General features: G+C 46.3%; 1 protein-coding gene across 1 annotated transcript in view; it reads right to left on the bottom strand.

Annotated features, from left to right (window-relative positions):
• Nucleotides 1-270: 270 nt before the first annotated feature.
• col6a2 (collagen, type VI, alpha 2) overlaps nt 271-20,900 on the bottom strand; it is a 138,236-nt gene continuing 117,606 nt past the window's right edge. Inside the window, exon 29 of the mRNA XM_067988105.1 lies at nt 271-3,551. Within this exon, the coding sequence (XP_067844206.1) occupies nt 2,944-3,551 (608 nt within the window). The 3' untranslated portion in view covers nt 271-2,943. The remainder of the gene's footprint in view (nt 3,552-20,900) is intronic.

Genomic DNA, 20,900 nt, shown 5'->3' with positions numbered 1-20,900 from the left:
GGAGTTGAGCAGATCAGCAACTGTCGAAGACAGTGTGGGAGCTTGAACGTGCAGTTGTTAAGTGAATTGTGGCAGATTGCAGTGCGACACTGGGCAGTGCACTCACTGAGGCATTGGGGGAGTTTACTGAACAATTACACAAATATCCCCCTGAGCATCGAACAGCTTGAGACATGGGCGCCGCACACTGGGCAGAAACACTCAGACAATAATCGACCCGCAAATATTCATGAGGCAACTGCATAAATTATGCAAAACAGATCCCAGAGATTTTGGAAAATCCCTTTATTGATTTTGTATTCAGTACAGAATGATTCAAATTTGGATGCAGCAGACCGTATGAAAATACATTTTTGGAACAATTGACATGGACTATTTCATCGCAAAAACATTCACTAGAAATATATATTACGAAGCTTTGTGGCTTTGCAATATAAAATAGGCACAAGTAACTAGAACCTGGTGTCAATCCGAGACTATTTCTCCAGGAAAGCCGGATGAGCCTTACCGTGCTGACAGGACCTCGGAGAGTCCGGCACCAGGGCAAAGAATTGGCCCGCTGACCTTTGACGCTGGCCCGCTGACCTTTGACACTGGCCCCTTGCAGGCGGGGGCGGGGGGAAATGTGTGAACTTGCAGGTCAACGTCTGAATTCACAACGACGACTGTAAACGTTGGCCGCAAACGCCATCGCTTTAGGCTGATGCCGCCGTCACGGCGGGAACGCGGCCCGAATATGGAGTCGGCTCCCGACTGGACACCCAAATGAGGCTTCCTCGGGGACAGTGGCTCGCCAGAGTCTGTGTGGGCCGTCACACCCCGATTTACACTCTGCAAGTACAAGCGTCAGTGCAAATTCGCTTTGCACCGACACTAGACTTGGTGTGTAAAGGCGTCCAAACTAACCAGGACTAAAAGAAAAAAAAACAACAAAGACGCTATCAGGCCCACAATGGGATCTGCCAGTGTCCAGAAGGGCTAATGATTTAGGTGCGATTCTTCAGTGGAACTTTAACCCCTGCTTTCTCTTTCAGACTCTGGCTAACCTGCTGTGCCTTTCCTGTTTTCACTTGAGATTTCAAACATTCACAAGTTGTTCTTTGAAAAACAAATCTGTTTGAATCTCTTGTCACTGAATTTAAATGCAGTTCATTTACTGAGTGTGACACACTGTGCAACACCACCTCCTGCTGGCAGGAAGAGAACATGTCGCAGCATCCTCCCTTCCCACCAAAAAATGACCACTGGCAAAGTAAAATGGCCATTGCTTCGGCCCACCTTTTTGAAAGCATGAATGTGGGGACACGAGTCGACCGATTGCAAAGTTTAGGGGTTGCTTTCCATTCTTTTTCTCGTTTTACCCGTACAGTCCCCAGTGCTTATAGTGTGCGTGTTCGTATGATTTGCCCACTATCATGTGGTAGCGCTGTTACAGTACTATATAAGGATGTTGTAGATCACAAATAAACTAAACAAGACTGCATGCTATGCAGCTAGCTTTATTTAAACTGCAGTCAATGCTTAGTACAAACTGTAACCCACTGAGAGGGGATTAGGAGGGTTTATGTACACAACAGGTAATTGGATCTTAACGAGAGGTTATTTATTTATGTTTGTTCTTGCATTCAGTGCATCTTAATGAGGTGCAAACTGGTCAGTAAGCACAGCTGTTTCTGCCCAAAATAAATGGACCGCTTAAGACAGGCAACTTTGAAGTTAATACGAATGGTTAGTGGTTAGCGCTTCTTGGCCGCTATAAGTGACTGCCCGTTTTAAACGTGGACATTTTAAGTGGTGTGGGGTGTACATGCTTTCTCAAGCCATGCTACACGACAGATCACAGAGTGCTTGTAGATAATACACTGAGGTCTCTATACTGTGTATGTGGGCAGTGTTACCTAGCAACAGAGCCAGGGTCCTTTCTTGGTAGGGGCTTGTGTGGGGAAGTGGGGAATAGGAGGCTCAGTGGCCCCTGGGCTTTGTTGTTGCGTGGTCCATGTGTGTGTTTTGTAAGGGAGTGAAGGGGGAGGAGGAGGAGGGGGAGGAGGGGTAGCAGCGAGACGCTAGTAACCTACCTGTAGCTTTAGCCCTTTGCCGCATTCTCGCTGGCCGGGCGGGTGAGGGGGAGGGGGAGCTTTAAACCGACGAGCTGGCCTCTATCCCAGCGCTCGGCTTCAAGTAATGATTCTCTGATCGTCTGGAGAAATTCGAGCTATCGTGGCGTGCAAAAAATAATCAGTGCACACTTCGAAAGGATGGAGCTTACAAAACATGACAAAAAACAAAATGGCCGAGGCAGTGCTAGTCTTAGTGTGATGGAAAGGAAATGTTTGGTTGTCTAGCAAGCTGTCGAGTCACCGAGCCTCCGGGATTGTCCCGGAGTCTCCAGGAACTATAGATTAAAATCTCCAGGACACTCTATGTTATCGACCCCGGGACAAAAAAAAAATCATAGAGTGGCATTAAAAAAAATTGGGTGTGTTTTTTTTCGAAAGAAAGATTTTCTTTGAACACTTTCGTTTATTAGTTGGAGATGGGAATAAAGTAAAAAGGCCGTTTGGACGATTCTTGACCGTCGGTTAATCGGGTAATGAACTGAGGCAGTGCCCTGTGGAGGATTGACGTATGAATGTGTCGGGCGACCAATGGTCATTGCAGGGTTGGGGGGGGGGGGGGGGGCGGGTCGATTGGAGGTCGGAGGTCACGTGACGAAACCTCCAGGGACACGTCCGACCAGAGCTGGCGACCCGAACAAGCTAGGAATGTACAAAAAGGAAAAAATAAACAATGATACAAAATAATTAGATATACATATAACAAAAAAGAAGCACCTTGTTTTACCTTTTCCTGAATAACATAAAACTAAAAAAAGGGTATTTGTGGGGTTGACTGTATGTGAACCTGCTTGCGGAGGGGGAAAGAAGAGAGCTGGTTTCAAAGTCCTCAACAGATCCACCTGTACAATCTCTCAAAGAAGCTGGGTTGTAGGATCTGGGTGTAGTCTCCGGCTCGATAGATGGCTGCCCTCTCCCCTAACCCGACCTGAAGGAGGACGTCCATGTCTACGTCAGGCCCCACGGCAATCACCGTGGGCACCACGTCGTGCTTGCGCATGGCGCCCACCGCCTCACCCAGGCTCTTGTTGCCGCTGGTGCCGTCCGTCACGAAGACGAAGGAGAGCTCGGCCCCCCGCCGGGCGGCCTGGGGCGTCGAGCCCGGCTTCTGGACCACGTTGTGGATGCCGTAGATGATGGCGGAGCCCACGTTGGAGGCCGAGTCCAGGTACCTCATGGCGGCCAGGGAGTCCAGGATGCTGGTCAGGTTGCGGCTGAAGCCAAAGACCAGCTGCTGTTCCGCCTCGCTGCCGTACTGCAGGAGGGCGATGCGCGCCCGCATGGCGTCTCCGTGGCTCTTGGCCAGGGGCAGGGTGGTCGCCACCCTCTGGATGAACTCCCGCACGTGCCGGAAGTTGGTCTCGCCCATCCGCTCCGAGCCGTCGATCATGAAGACCAGGTCCACCGGGCGCTGCGTGCACGGAGCCACGGCAAGTTCTGGAAAAGACAAGAAAGGATACGTTTGATTCGGCTCAGTCAGTCTGGCCTCCTCCCTGCTCCCCTCTCCACCCCCAGGGGACAGACGGTAACAGAAAAGGGAGCATCAATCTTAAATGAAAACAAAAAAAATCCAAACTGAGCTTTCTTGAGGGCCCTAGTTGATAAGAAAGACTTGCATTTATATAGCGCCTTTCACGACCTCAGGACGTCCCAAAGCGCTTAATGGAGTACTTTTTGAAGTGTAGACCCTGTGTAATGTAGGAAATGCGACAGCCAAAATTGCGCACAGCAAGATCCCACAAACAGTAATGTGTTAATGACCAGATAATCTGTTTTAGTGGCCTAGCTCTTACTTTAAGATTATGTTCCCTTGTTCTTGATTCCCTCACCAGATGAAATAGTTTTTCTGTATCTCCGCTACCAAATCCTTTTAACATTTTGAACAACTCCCACAGTGCAGTGATCCCTCAGTGCTGTACAGGAGCATCAGCCTAGGTTTTGTGCTCAAGTCTCGGGAGTGGGACTTGAACTCACAACCTTCTGACTCAACCATTGAGCCAAGGCTGGCATGGGTAAAGTCATTGCTTGTTGTACTACTGCCCACAAAGGAAGGAGAATCCCAGGTTCACTCCTCAGCCTCTACTGGGCTCCTGATCTCCGATGGGGGCAATTTTCAGAATGTGACAATTGGCTTCAAGATCCCTGGGCCAGAGAGAAAGGGGGAAAAAATCATTCTAGCTCCTGATCGCCTTAGGTCTCATCTAAGTTAGGTAGCACAGTAAATAGTGTAGACGGGAGCAGAAAGTTGCAAAGGGACATTGATAGATTAACTGAGTGGACAAAACTGTGGCAGATGGAGTTCAATGTGGGGAAGTGAGAGGTCATCCGCTTTGGACCTAAGAAAGATAGATCAGAGTATTTTCTAAATGGTGAGAAGCTAGGAACTGTGGATGAACAGAGAGATTTAGGGGTCCAAGTACAGAAATCACTTAAAGTTAGTGGACAGGCACAAAAAATAATTAAAAAGGCTAATGGAATGTTGGCCTTTATCTCAGGGGGCTGGAATACAAAGGGTGGAAGTTATGTTGCAGTTAAATAAAGCTCTGGTTAGACCTCATCTGGAGTATTGCATTTAGTCCTGGGCACCGCACCTGAGGAAGGATATAATGGCCATGGAGGGGGTACAGTGCAGATTCACCAGAATGATACAGAGGATAAAAGGGTTAAATTATGAGGACAGGTTGCATAGACTAGGCTTGTATTCCCTTAAATATAGAAGATTAAGGGGTGATCTAATTGAGATGTTTAAGATGATTAAAGGATTTGTTAGGGTAGATAGAGAGAAACTATTTCCTCTGGTGGGAGAGTCCAGAACAAGGGGGCATAACCTTAAATTTAGAGCTAGGCCGTTCAGGGGTGATGTCAGGAAGCACTTCTTCACACAAAGGGGAGTGGAAATCTGGAACTCTCTCCCCCAAAAAGCTCTTGAGGCTGGGGGTCAATTGAAAATTTCAATAGTGCCATGGGAACTTTTATGTCCACCTGAGAGGGCAAATGAGGCCACGGTTTAACATTTCATCTGAAAGACGGTACCTCCGACGGTGCAGCACTCCCTTAGTGCTGCAATGGAATGCCAGCCTAGATTTTGTGCTCAAGTCACTGGAAAGGGACTTGAACCCACATGCTTTATCTCAGAGCCATGGCTGAGAATGAGGGCTAAATGTAGCAATGCTGAGCGGAGCCTTCTGTGAGAGAAGGAGGCGATCGCCAGGAACTCGCCCCCAACAAGATTGTCTCCACTGCGGCAGCTGCAAGGCTGGAGGAGTCTAACAACAAACCTGGTTCAGGCTTCAGAAGAAGATTACATCTGACATTGCATCGTGTGTGAGGGACACCAGTTCTCATTCACTGACCGATCTCCCAGATTTAGAGACAGAAGGTCAACAGAAAGCAGGCGACACACACTGATGCCTGGCAGCAATGCAATACTGCCCAGGCCGGGAAACAAGGCCGAAACGTGGCCAGCTGACAGGAGGAGCAGAATTCCTTTTGGCTTGTACAGAAACGTAGGGAAAATTGTTTCCCTGTTTAAAAAAGCATATGGGATCCAGGACTTTATTAATTGAGGCATACAGTACAAAAGCAAGGAAGTTATGTTAAACCTTTATAAAACACTGGTTAGGCCTCAGCTGGAGTATTGCGTCCAATTCTGGGCACCACACTTTAGGAAGGATGTCAAGACCTGAGAGACGGTGCAGAAGAGATTTACTAGAATGGTACCAGGGATGAGGGACTTCAGTTATGTGGGGAGATTGGAGAAACTGGGGTTGTTCTCCTTAGAGCAGAGAAGGTTAAGGGGAGATTTGATAGAGGTGTTCAAAATCATGAAGGGTTTTGATGGAGTAAATAAGGAGAAACTGTTTCCAGTGGCAGAAGGGTCGGTAACTAGGGGACGCAGATTTAAGGTGATTGGCAAAAGAGCCAGAGGTGACATGAGGAAACTTTTTTTTTTACACAGTGAGTTGTTATGATCTGGAATGCACTGCCTGAAAGGATGGTGGAAGCAGATAGAATAATAACATTTAAAAAAGGAATTGGATAAATTCTTGAAGGGAAAAGAAATTTACAGGGCTATGGGGAAAGAGCAGGAGAATGGGACGAATTGCATAGCTGGTTCAAAGAGACCGCACAGGCACAATGGAACAAATGGCCTCTTCCTGTGCTATACCTGCTATGATGCAATAATACAATGAAAAGTCAGAGGGTCTCACATTTATCTTTGCGGAAAGCCTTGTTGAACCTCAAAGCTAAGGATGCACAATGAATCCAAAATCAATCTGATACTGTCACGAAATAGCATTCCCCAAACCCCACGATATACTCGTACAATAACGTCCCCCAAACCCCCGATATACTCGTACAATAACATTCCCCAAACCCCCGAGAAACTCGTACAATAACGTCCCCCAAACCCCCCAATATACTCGTACAATAACATTCCCCAAACCCCCGATATACTCATACAATAACATTCCCCAAACCCCCGATATACTCTACAATAACATTCCCCAAACCCCCCGATATACTCCACAATAACATTCCCCAAACCCCCCCGATATACTCTACAATAACATTCCCCAAACCCCCCCGATATACTCGTACAATAACATTCCCCAAACCCCCGATATACTCTACAATAACATTCCCCAAACCCCCCGATATACTCTACAATAACATTCCCCAAACCCCCGATATACTCTACAATAACATTCCCCAAACCCCCAAATATACTCTACAATAACATTCCCCAAAACCCCCGATATACTCTACAATAACATTCCCCAAACCCCCCGATATACTCGCACAATAACATTCCCCAAACCCCCCGATATACTCCACAATAACATTCCCCAAACCCCCCGATATACTCCACAATAACATTCCCCAAACCCCCCGATATACTCCCACAATAACATTCCCCAAACCCCCCGATATACTCTACAATAACATTCCCCAAACCCCCCGATACACTCTACAATAACATTCCCCAAACCCCCCGATATACTCGTACAATAACGTCCCCCAAACCCCCCAATATACTCGTACAATAACATTCCCCAAACCCCCGATATACTCTACAATAACATTCCCCAAACCCCCCGATATACTCTACAATAACATTCCCCAAACCCCCGATATACTCTACAATAACATTCCCCAAACCCCCAAATATACTCTACAATAACATTCCCCAAACCCCCAAATATACTCCACAATAACATTCCCCAAACCCCCCGATATACTCGCACAATAACATTCCCCAAACCCCCCGATATACTCGTACAATAACATTCCCCAAACCCCCCGATATACTCCACAATAACATTCCCCAAACCCCCCGATATACTCCACAATAACATTCCCCAAACCCCCCGATATACTCTACAATAACATTCCCCAAACCCCCCGATATACTCGTACAATAACATTCCCCAAACCCCCCGATATACTCTACAATAACATTCCCCAAACCCCCCGATATACTCCACAATAACATTCCCCAAACCCCCCGATATACTCGTACAATAACATTCCCCAAACCCCCCGATATACTCTACAATAACATTCCCCAAACCCCCCGATATACTCTACAATAACAATCCCCAAACCCCCCGATATACTCGTACAATAACATTCCCCAAACCCCCCGATGTACTCCACAATAACATTCCCCAAACCCCCCGATATACTCGTACAATAACATTCCCCAAACCCCCCGATATACTCTACAATAACATTCCCCAAACCCCCCCGATATACTCTCCAATAACATTCCCCAAACCGCCCGATATACTCTACAATAACATTCCCCAAACCCCCCGATATACTCGCACAATAACATTCCCCAAACCCCCCGATATACTCTACAATAACATTCCCCAAACCCCCCGATATACTCTACAATAACATTCCCCAAACCCCCCCGATATACTCTACAATAACATTCCCCAAACCCCCCCGATATACTCGTACAATAACATTCCCCAAACCCCCCGATATACTCTACAATAACATTCCCCAAACCCCCCGATATACTCTACAATAACATTCCCCAAACCCCCCGATATACTCGTACAATAACATTCCCCAAACCCCCCGATATACTCTACAATAACATTCCCCAAACCCCCCGATATACTCTACAATAACATTCCCCAAACCCCCCGATATACTCTACAATAACATTCCCCAAACCCCCCGATATACTCGTACAATATCATTCCCCAAACCCCCCGATATACTCCACAATAACATTCCCCAAACCCCCCGATATACTCCACAATAACAATCCCCAAACCCCCCGATATACTCTACAATAACATTCCTCAAACCCCCCCGATATACTCGTACAATAACATTCCCCAAACCCCCCGATATACTCGTACAATAACATTCCCCAAACCCCCCGATATACTCGTACAATAACATTCCCCAAACCCCCCGATATACTCTACAATAACATTCCCCAAACCCCCCGATATACTCGTACAATAACATTCCCCAAACCCCCCGATATACTCGACAATAACATTCCCCAAACCCCCCGATATACTCGTACAATAACATTCCCCAAACCCCCCCCGAAATACTCCACAATAACATTCCCCAAACCCCCCGATATACTCGTACAATAACATTCCCCAAACCCCCCGATATACTCGACAATAACATTCCCCAAACCCCCCGATATACTCGTACAATAACATTCCCCAAACCCCCCCCGATGTACTCCCACAATAACATTCCCCAAACGCCCCGATATACTCGTACAATAACATTCCCCAAACCCCCCGATATACTCTACAATAACATTCCCCAAACCCCCCGATATACTCCACAATAACATTCCCCAAACCCCCCGATATACTCGACAATAACATTCCCCAAACCCCCCGATATACTCGTACAATAACATTCCCCAAACCCCCCGATATACTCGTACAATAACATTCCCCAAACCCCCCGATATACTCTACAATAACATTCCCCAAACCCCCCGATATACTCGTACAATAACATTCCCCAAACCCCCCGATATACTCGTACAATAACATTCCCCAAACCCCCCGATATACTCCACAATAACATTCCCCAAACCCCCCGATATACTCGTACAATAACATTCCCCAAACCCCCCGATATACTCCACAATAACATTCCCCAAACCCCCCGATATACTCGTACAATAACATTCCCCAAACCCCCCCGATATACTCGTACAATAACATTCCCCAAACCCCCCGATATACTCTACAATAACATTCCCCAAACCCCCCGATATACTCGTACAATAACATTCCCCAAACCCCCCCGATATACTCACACAATAACATTCCCCAAACCCCCCGATATACTCGTACAATAACATTCCCCAAACCCCCCGATATACTCTACAATAACATTCCCCAAAACCCCGATATACTCCACAATAACATTCCCCAAACCCCCCCGATATACTCGACAATAACATTCCCCAAACTCCCCGATATACTCTACAATAACATTCCCCAAACCCCCCGATATACTCGTACAATAACATTCCCCAAACCATCCGATATACTCCACAATGACATTCCCCAAACCCCCCCCGATATACTCGTACAATAACATTCCCCAAACCCCCCGATATACTCTACAATAACATTCCCCAAACCCCACGATATACTCTACAATAACATTCCCCAAACCCCACGATATACTCGACAATAACATTCCCCAAACCCCCCGATATACTCTACAATAACATTCCCCAAACCCCCCGATATACTCCACAATAACATTCCCCAAACCCCCCCGATATACTCTGCAATAACATTCCCCAAACCCCCCGATATACTCACACAATAACATTCCCCAAACCCCCCGATATACTCGTACAATAACATTCCCCAAACCCCCCGATATACTATACAATAACATTCCCCAAACCCCCCGATATACTCGTACAATAACAATCCCCAAACCCCCCGATATACTCTACAATAACATTCCCCAAACCCCCCCGATATACTCGTACAATAACATTCCCCAAACCCCCCCGATATACTCTACAATAACATTCCCCAAACCCCCCGATATACTCGTACAATAACATTCCCCAAACCCCCCGATATACTCGTACAGTAAAATTCCCCAAACCCCCGATAAACTCGTACAATAACATTCCCCAAACCCCCCGATATACTCTACAATAACATTCCCCAAACCCCCCGATATACTCGTACAATAACATTCCCCAAACCCCCCGATATACTCGTACAGTAAAATTCCCCAAACCCCCGATATACTCGTACAATAACATTCCCCAAACCCCCCGATATACTCTACAATAACATTCCCCAAACCCCCCGATATACTCGCACAATAACATTCCACAAACCCCCCCGATATACTCGCACAATAACATTCCACAAACCCCCCCGATATACTCTACAATAACATTCCCCAAACCCCCCGATATACTCTACAATAACATTCCCCAAACCCCCCGATATACTCGTACAATAACATTCCCCAAACCCCCGATATACTCGCACAATAACATTCCACAAACCCCCCCGATATACTCTACAATAACATTCCCCAAACCCCCCGATATACTCCACAATAACATTCCCTAAACCCCCCGATATACTCGCACAATAACATTCCACAAACCCCCCCGATATACTCTACAATAACATTCCCCAAACCCCCCGATATACTCTACAATAACATTCCCCAAACCCCCCGATATACTCTACAATAACATTCCCCAAACCCCCCGATGTACTCTACAATAACATTCCCCAAACCCCCGATATACTCTACAATAACATTCCCCAAACCCCCCGATATACTCGGACAATCACATTCCCCAAACCCCCCGATATACTCGTACAATAACATTCCCCAAACCCCCCGATATACTCTACAATAACATTCCCCAAACCCCCCGATATACTCTACAATAACATTCCCCAAACCCCCCGATATACTCTACAATAACATTCCCCAAACCCCCCGATACACTCGACAATAACATTCCCCAAACCCCCAGATATACTCTATAATAACATTCCCCAAACCTCCCAATATACTCGTACAATAACATTCCCAAAACCCCCCGATATACTCGACAATAACATTCCCCAAACCCCCCAATATACTCGTACAATAACATTCCCCAAACCCCCCGATATACTCGTACAATAACATTCCCCAAACCCCCCGATATACTCCACAATAACATTCCCCAAACCCCCGGATATACTCTAAAATAACATTCCCCAAACCCCCCGATATACTCTACAATAACATTCCCCAAACCCCCCGATATACTCCACAATAACATTCCCCAAACCCCCCCGATATACTCGTACAATAACATTCCCCAAACCCCCCGATATACTCGTACAATAACATTCCCCAAACCCCCCCGATATACTCGTACAATAACATTCCCCAAACCCCCCCGATATACTCCACAATAACATTCCCCAAACCCCCCCGATATACTCCACAACAACATTCCCCAAACCCCCCGATATACTCTACAATAATATTCCCCAACCCCCCCGATATACTCCACAATAACATTCCCCAAACCCCCCCGATATACTCGTACAATAACATTCCCCAAACCCCCCGATATACTCTACAATAACATTCCCCAAACCCCCCGATATACTCCACAATAACATTCCCCAAACCCCCCGATATACTCGACAATAACATTCCCCAAACCCCCCGATATACTCCACAATAACATTCCCCAAACCCCCCCGATATACTCGTACAATAACATTCCCCAAACCCCCCCGATATACTCCACAATAACATTCCCAAAACCCCCCCGATATACTCCACAATAACATTCCCCAAACCCCCCGATATACTCCACAATAACATTCCCCAAACCCCCCGATATACTCTACAATAACATTCCCCAAACCCCCCGATATACTCCACAATAACATTCCCCAAACCTCCCAATATACTCGTACAATAACATTCCCCAAACCCCCCGATATACTCTGCAATAACATTCCCCAAACCCCCCAATATACTCGTACAATAACATTCCCCAAACCCCCCGATATACTCGTACAATAACATTCCCCAAACCCCCCGATACACTCCACAATAACATTCCCCAAACCCCCCGATATACTCTAAAATAACATTCCCCAAACCCCCTGATATACTCCACAATAACATTCCCCAAACCCCCCCGATATACTCGTACAATAACATTCCCCAAACCCCCCCGATATACTCCACAATAACATTCTCCAAACCCCCCCGATATACTCCACAATAACATTCCCCAAACCCCCCGATATACTCTACAATAACATTCCCCAAACCCCCCGATATACTCCACAATAACATTCCCCAAACCCCCGATATACTCGACAATAACATTCCCCACACCCCCCCGATATACTCTACAATAACATTCCCCAAACCCCCCGATATACTCGTACAATAACATTCCCCAAACCCCCCGATATACTCGTACAAGAACATTCCCCAAACCCCCCGATATACTCCACAATAACATTCCCCAAACCCCACGATATACTCGTACAATAACATTCCCCAAACCCCCCGATATACTCTACAATAACATTCCCCAAACCCCCCGATATACTCCACAATAACATTCCCCAAACCCCCCGATATACTCGTACAATAACATTCCCCAAACCCCCCGATATACTCTACAATAACATTCCCCAAACCCCCCGATATACTCGTACAATAACATTCCCCAAACCCCCCGATATACTCCACAATAACATTCCCCAAACCCCCCCGATATACTCGTACAATAACATTCCCCAAACCCCCCGATATACTCTACAATAACATTCCCCAAACCCCCCGATATACTCTACAATAACATTCCCCAAACCCCCCGATATACTCTACAATAACATTCCCCAAACCCCCCGATATACTCGTACAATAACATTCCCCAAACCCCCCGATATACTCTACAATAACATTCCCCAAACCCCCCGATATACTCGTACAATAACATTCCCCAAACCCCCCGATATACTCGTACAATAACATTCCCCAAACCCCCCGATATACTCTACAATAACATTCCCCAAACCCCCCGATATACTCTACAATAACATTCCCCAAACCCCCCGATATACTCGTACAATAACATTCCCCAAACCCCCCGATATACTCTACAATAACATTCCCCAAACCCCCCGATATACTCCACAATAACATTCCCCAAACCCCCCCGATATACTCCACAATAACATTCCCCAAACCCCCCCGATACACTCGTACAATAACATTCCCCAAACCCCCCCGATATACTCCACAATAACATTCCCCAAACCCACCGATATACTCGTACAATAACAATCCCCAAACCCCCCGATGTACTCTACAATAACATTCCCCAAACCCCCCGATATACTCGTACAATAACATTCACCAAACCCCCCGATATACTCTACAATAACATTCCCCAAACCCCCCCGATATACTCGTACAATAACATTCCCCAAACCCCCCCGATATACTCTACAATAACATTCCCCAAACCCCCCGATATACTCGTACAATAACATTCCCCAAACCCCCCGATATACTCGTACAGTAAAATTCCCCAAACCCCCGATAAACTCGTACAATAACATTCCCCAAACCCCCCGATATACTCTACAATAACATTCCCCAAACCCCCCGATATACTCGTACAATAACATTCCCCAAACCCCCCGATATACTCGCACAATAACATTCCACAAACCCCCCCGATATACTCTACAATAACATTCCCCAAACCCCCCGATATACTCTACAATAACATTCCCCAAACCCCCCGATATACTCGTACAATAACATTCCCCAAACCCCCGATATACTCTACAATAACATTCCCCAAACCCCCCGATATACTCCACAATAACATTCCCTAAACCCCCCGATATACTCGCACAATAACATTCCACAAACCCCCCCGATATACTCTACAATAACATTCCCCAAACCCCCCGATATACTCTACAATAACATTCCCCAAACCCCCCGATATACTCTACAATAACATTCCCCAAACCCCCCGATGTACTCTACAACAACATTCCCCAAACCCCCGATATACTCTACAATAACATTCCCCAAACCCCCCGATATACTCGGACAATCACATTCCCCAAACCCCCCGATATACTCGTACAATAACATTCCCCAAACCCCCCGATATACTCTACAATAACATTCCCCAAACCCCCCGATATACTCTACAATAACATTCCCCAAACCCCCCGATATACTCTACAATAACATTCCCCAAACCCCCCGATATACTCGACAATAACATTCCCCAAACCCCCAGATATACTCTATAATAACATTCCCCAAACCTCCCAATATACTCGTACAATAACATTCCCAAAACCCCCCGATATACTCGACAATAACATTCCCCAAACCCCCCAATATACTCGTACAATAACATTCCCCAAACCCCCCGATATACTCGTACAATAACATTCCCCAAACCCCCCGATATACTCCACAATAACATTCCCCAAACCCCCCGATATACTCTAAAATAACATTCCCCAAACCCCCCGATATACTCTACAATAACATTCCCCGAACCCCCCGATATACTCCACAATAACATTCCCCAAACCCCCCCGATATACTCGTACAATAACATTCCCCAAACCCCCCGATATACTCGTACAATAACATTCCCCAAACCCCCCCGATATACTCGTACAATAACATTCCCCAAACCCCCCCGATATACTCCACAATAACATTCCCCAAACCCCCCCGATATACTCCACAACAACATTCCCCAAACCCCCCGATATACTCTACAATAATATTCCCCAACCCCCCCGATATACTCCACAATAACATTCCCCAAACCCCCCCGATATACTCGTACAATAACATTCCCCAAACCCCCCGATATACTCTACAATAACATTCCCCAAACCCCCCGATATACTCCACAATAACATTCCTCAAACCCCCCGATATACTCGTACAATAACATTCCCCAAACCCCCCGATATACTCGTACAATAACATTCCCCAAACCCCCCGATATACTCGACAATAACATTCCCCAAACCCCCCGATATACTCTACAATAACATTCCCCAAACCCCCCGATATACTCCACAATAACATTCCCCAAACCCCCCGAGATACTCTACAATAACATTCCCCAAACCCCCCAATATACTCTTACAATAACATTCCCCAAACCCCCCGATATACTCGTAGAATAACATTCCCCAAACCCCCCGATATACTTGTACAATAACATTCCCCAAACCCCCCGATATACTCCACAATAACATTCCCCAAACCCCCCGATATACTCTAAAATAACATTCCCCAAACCCCCCGATATACTCTACAATAACATTCCCCAAACCCCCCCGATATACTCGTACAATAACATTCCCCAAACCCCCCCGATATACTCCACAATAACATTCCCCAAACCCCCCCGATATACTCTACAATAACATTCCCCAAACCCCTCGATATACTCCACAATAACATTCCCCAAACCCCCCGATTAACTCCACAATAACATTCCCCAAACCCCCCCGATATACTCAACAATAACATTCCCCAAACCCCCCGATATACTCTACAACAACATTCCCCAAACCCCCCGATATACTCCACAATAACATTCCCCAAACCCCCCCGATATACTCGGACAATAACATTCCCCAAACCCCCCGATATACTCGTACAATAACATTCCCCAAACCCCCCGATATACTCGACAATAACATTCCCCAAACCCCCCGATATACTCTACAATAACATTCCCCAAACCCCCCGATATACTCCACAATAACATTCCCCAAACCCCCCGAGATACTCTACAATAACATTCCCCAAACCCCCCAATATACTCTTACAATAACATTCCCCAAACCCCCCGATATACTCGTAGAATAACATTCCCCAAACCCCCCGATATACTTGTACAATAACATTCCCCAAACCCCCCGATATACTCCACAATAACATTCCCCAAACCCCCCGATATACTCTAAAATAACATTCCCCAAACCCCCCGATATACTCTACAATAACATTCCCCAAACCCCCCCGATATACTCGTACAATAACATTCCCCAAACCCCCCCGATATACTCCACAATAACATTCCCCAAACCCCCCCGATATACTCTACAATAACATTCCCCAAACCCCTCGATATACTCCACAATAACATTCCCCAAACCCCCCGATTAACTCCACAATAACATTCCCCAAACCCCCCCGATATACTCTACAATAACATTCCCCAAACCCCCCGATATACTCTACAACAACATTCCCCAAACCCCCCGATATACTACACAATAACATTCCCCAAACCCCCCCGATATACTCGGACAATAACATTCCCCAAACCCCCCGATATACTCGTACAATAACATTCCCCAAACCCCCCGATATACTCTACAATAACATTCCCCAAACCCCCCCGATATACTCCACAATAACATTCCCCAAACCCCCCGATATACTCGTAGAATAACATTCCCCAAACCCCCCCGATATACTCCACAATAACATTCCCCAAACCCCCCGATATACTCGTACAATAACATTCCCCAAACCCCCCCGATATACTCCACAATAACATTCCCCAAACCCCCCCGATATACTCGTACAATAACATTCCCCAAATCCCCCGATATACTCCACAATAACATTCCCTAAACCCCCCGATATACTCTACAATAACATTCCCCAAACCCCCCGATATACTGCACAATAACATTCCCCAAACCCCCCGATATACTCTACAATAACATTCCCCAAACCCCCCGATATACTCTGCAATAACATTCCCCAAACCCCCCGATATACTCGACAATAACATTCCCCAAACCCCCCGATATACTCTACAATAACATTCCCCAAACCCCCCGATATACTCCACAATAACATTCCCCAAACCCCCCAATATACTCGTACAATAACATTCCCCAAACCCCCCGATATACTCGTACAATAACATTCCCCAAACCCCCCGATATACTCGTGCAATAACATTCCCCAAACCCCCCGATATACTCGTACAATAACATTCCCCAAACCCCCCGATATACTCTACAATAACATTCCCCAAACCCCCCGATATACTCTACAATAACATTCCCCAAACCCCCCGATATACTCTACAATAACATTCCCCAAACCCCCCGATATACTCTACAGTAACATGCCCCAAACCCCCCGATATACTCTACAATAACATTCCCCAAACCCCCCGATATACTCTACAATAACATTCCCCAAACCCCCCGATATACTCTACAATAACATTCCCCAAACCCCCCCGATATACTCCACAATAACATTCCCCAAACCCCCCGATATACTCGTAGAATAACATTCCCCAAACCCCCCCGATATACTCCACAATAACATTCCCCAAACCCCCCGATATACTCGTACAATAACATTCCCCAAACCCCCCCGATATACTCCACAATAACATTCCCCAAACCCCCCCGATATACTCGTACAATAACATTCCCCAAATCCCCCGATATACTCCACAATAACATTCCCTAAACCCCCCGATATACTCTACAATAACATTCCCCAAACCCCCCGATATACTGCACAATAACATTCCCCAAACCCCCCGATATACTCTACAATAACATTCCCCAAACCCCCCGATATACTCTGCAATAACATTCCCCAAACCCCCCGATATACTCGACAATAACATTCCCCAAACCCCCCGATATACTCTACAATAACATTCCCCAAACCCCCCGATATACTCCACAATAACATTCCCCAAACCCCCCAATATACTCGTACAATAACATTCCCCAAACCCCCCGATATACTCGTACAATAACATTCCCCAAACCCCCCGATATACTCGTGCAATAACATTCCCCAAACCCCCCGATATACTCGTACAATAACATTCCCCAAACCCCCCGATATACTCTACAATAACATTCCCCAAACCCCCCGATATACTCTACAATAACATTCCCCAAACCCCCCGATATACTCTACAATAACATTCCCCAAACCCCCCGATATACTCTACAGTAACATGCCCCAAACCCCCCGATATACTCTACAATAACATTCCCCAAACCCCCCGATATACTCTACAATAACATTCCCCAAACCCCCCGATATACTCTACAATAACATTCCCCAAACCCCCCAATATACTCGTACAATAACATTCCCCAAACCCCCCGATATACTCGTACAATAACATTCCCCAAACACCCCGATATACTCCACAATAATATTCCCCAAACCCCCCGATATACTCCACAATAACATTCCCCAAACCCCCCGATATACTCTACAATAACATTCGCCAAACCCCCCCGATATACTCGTACAATAACATTCCCCAAACCCCCCCGATATACTCCACAATAACATTCCCCAAACCCCCCCGATATACTCTACAATAACATTCCCCAAACCCCCCGATATACTCCACAATAACATTCCCCAAACCCCCCGATTAACTCCACAATAACATTCCCCAAACCCCCCCGATATACTCTACAATAACATTCCCCAAACGCCCCGATATACTCCACAATAACATTCCCCAAACCCCCCCGATACACTCGTACAATAACATTCCCCAAACCCCCCGATATACTCTACAATAACATTCCCCAAACCCCCCGATATACTCCACAATAACATTCCCCAAACCCCCCCGATTTTCTCCACAATAACATTTCCCAAAACCCCCCGATATACTCAACAATAACATTCCCCAAACCCCCCCGATATACTCGTACAATAACATTCCCCAAACCCCCCGATATACTCCACAATAACATTCCCCAAACCCCCACGATATACTCTACAATAACATTCCCCAAACCCCCCGATATACTCGTACAATAACATTCCCCAAACTCCCCGATATACTCTACAATAACATTCCCCAAACCCCCCGATATCCTCCACAATAACATTCCCCAAACCCCCCCGATATACTCTACAATAACATTCCCCAAACCCCCCCGATATACTCGTACAATAACATTCCCCAAACCCCCCGATATACTCGTACAATAACATTCCCCAAACCCCCCGATATACTCTACAATAACATTCCCCAAACCCCCCCCGATATACTCGTACAATAACATTCCCCAAACCCCCCCGATATACTCGTACAATAACATTCCCCAAACCCCCCCGATATACTCCACAATAACATTCCCCAAACCCCCCGATATACTCGTACAATAACATTCCCCAAACCCCCCCGATATACTCCACAATAACATGCCCCAAACCCCCGATATACTCGTACAATAACATTCCCCAAACCCCCCGATATACTCTACAATAACATTCCCCAAACCCCCCGATATACTCCACAATAACATTCCCCAAACCCCCCGATATACTCCACAATAACATTCCCCAAACCCCCCGATATACTCTACAATAACATTCGCCAAACCCCCCCGATATACTCGTACAATAACATTCCCCAAACCCCCCCGATATACTCCACAATAACATTCCCCAAACCCCCCCGATATACTCTACAATAACATTCCCCAAACCCCCCGATATACTCCACAATAACATTCCCCAAACCCCCCGATTAACTCCACAATAACATTCCCCAAACCCCCCCGATATACTCTACAATAACATTCCCCAAACGCCCCGATATACTCCACAATAACATTCCCCAAACCCCCCGATATACTCTACAATAACATTCCCCAAACCCCCCCGATATACTCCACAATAACATTCCCCAAACCCCCCCGATATACTCTACAATAACATTCCCCAAACCCCCCGATATACTCCACAATAACATTCCCCAAACCCCCCCGATATACTCTACAATAACATTCCCCAAACGCCCCGATATACTCGTACAATAACATTCCCCAAACCCCCCCGATATACTCACACAATAACATTCCCCAAACCCCCCGATATACTCCACAATAACATTCCCCAAACCCCCCCGATATACTCTACAATAACATTCCCCAAACCCCCCGATATACTCCACAATAACATTCCCCAAACCCCCCCGATATACTCTACAATAACATTCCCCAAACCCCCCCGATATACTCCACAATAACATTCCCCAAACCCCCCCGATATACTCTACAATAACATTCCCCAAACCCCCCGATATACTCCACAATAACATTCCCCAAACCCCCCCGATATACTCCACAATAACATTCCCCAAACCCCCCCGATATACTCTACAATAACATTCCCCAAACCCCCCGATATACTCTACAATAACATTCCCCAAACCCCCCGATATACTCCACAATAACATTCCCCAAACCCCCCCGATTTTCTCCACAATAACATTCCCCAAACCCCCCCGATATACTCGTACAATAACATTCCCCAAACCCCCCGATATACTCCACAATAACATTCCCCAAACCCCCACGATATACTCTACAATAACATTCCCCAAACCCCCCGATATACTCGTACAATAACATTCCCCAAACCCCCACGATATACTCTACAATAACATTCCCCAAACCCCCCGATATCCTCCACAATAACATTCCCCAAACCCCCCCGATATACTCTACAATAACATTCCCCAAACCCCCCCGATATACTCGTACAATAACATTCCCCAAACCCCCCGATATACTCGTACAATAACATTCCCCAAACCCCCCGATATACTCTACAATAACATTCCCCAAACCCCCCCCGATATACTCGTACAATAACATTCCCCAA

This window comes from Heptranchias perlo, chromosome 7 (genome assembly GCF_035084215.1).
Source record: "Heptranchias perlo isolate sHepPer1 chromosome 7, sHepPer1.hap1, whole genome shotgun sequence".
NCBI lineage: Eukaryota > Metazoa > Chordata > Chondrichthyes > Hexanchiformes > Hexanchidae > Heptranchias > Heptranchias perlo.
This window is presented reverse-complemented; position numbering and strand designations above follow the sequence as displayed.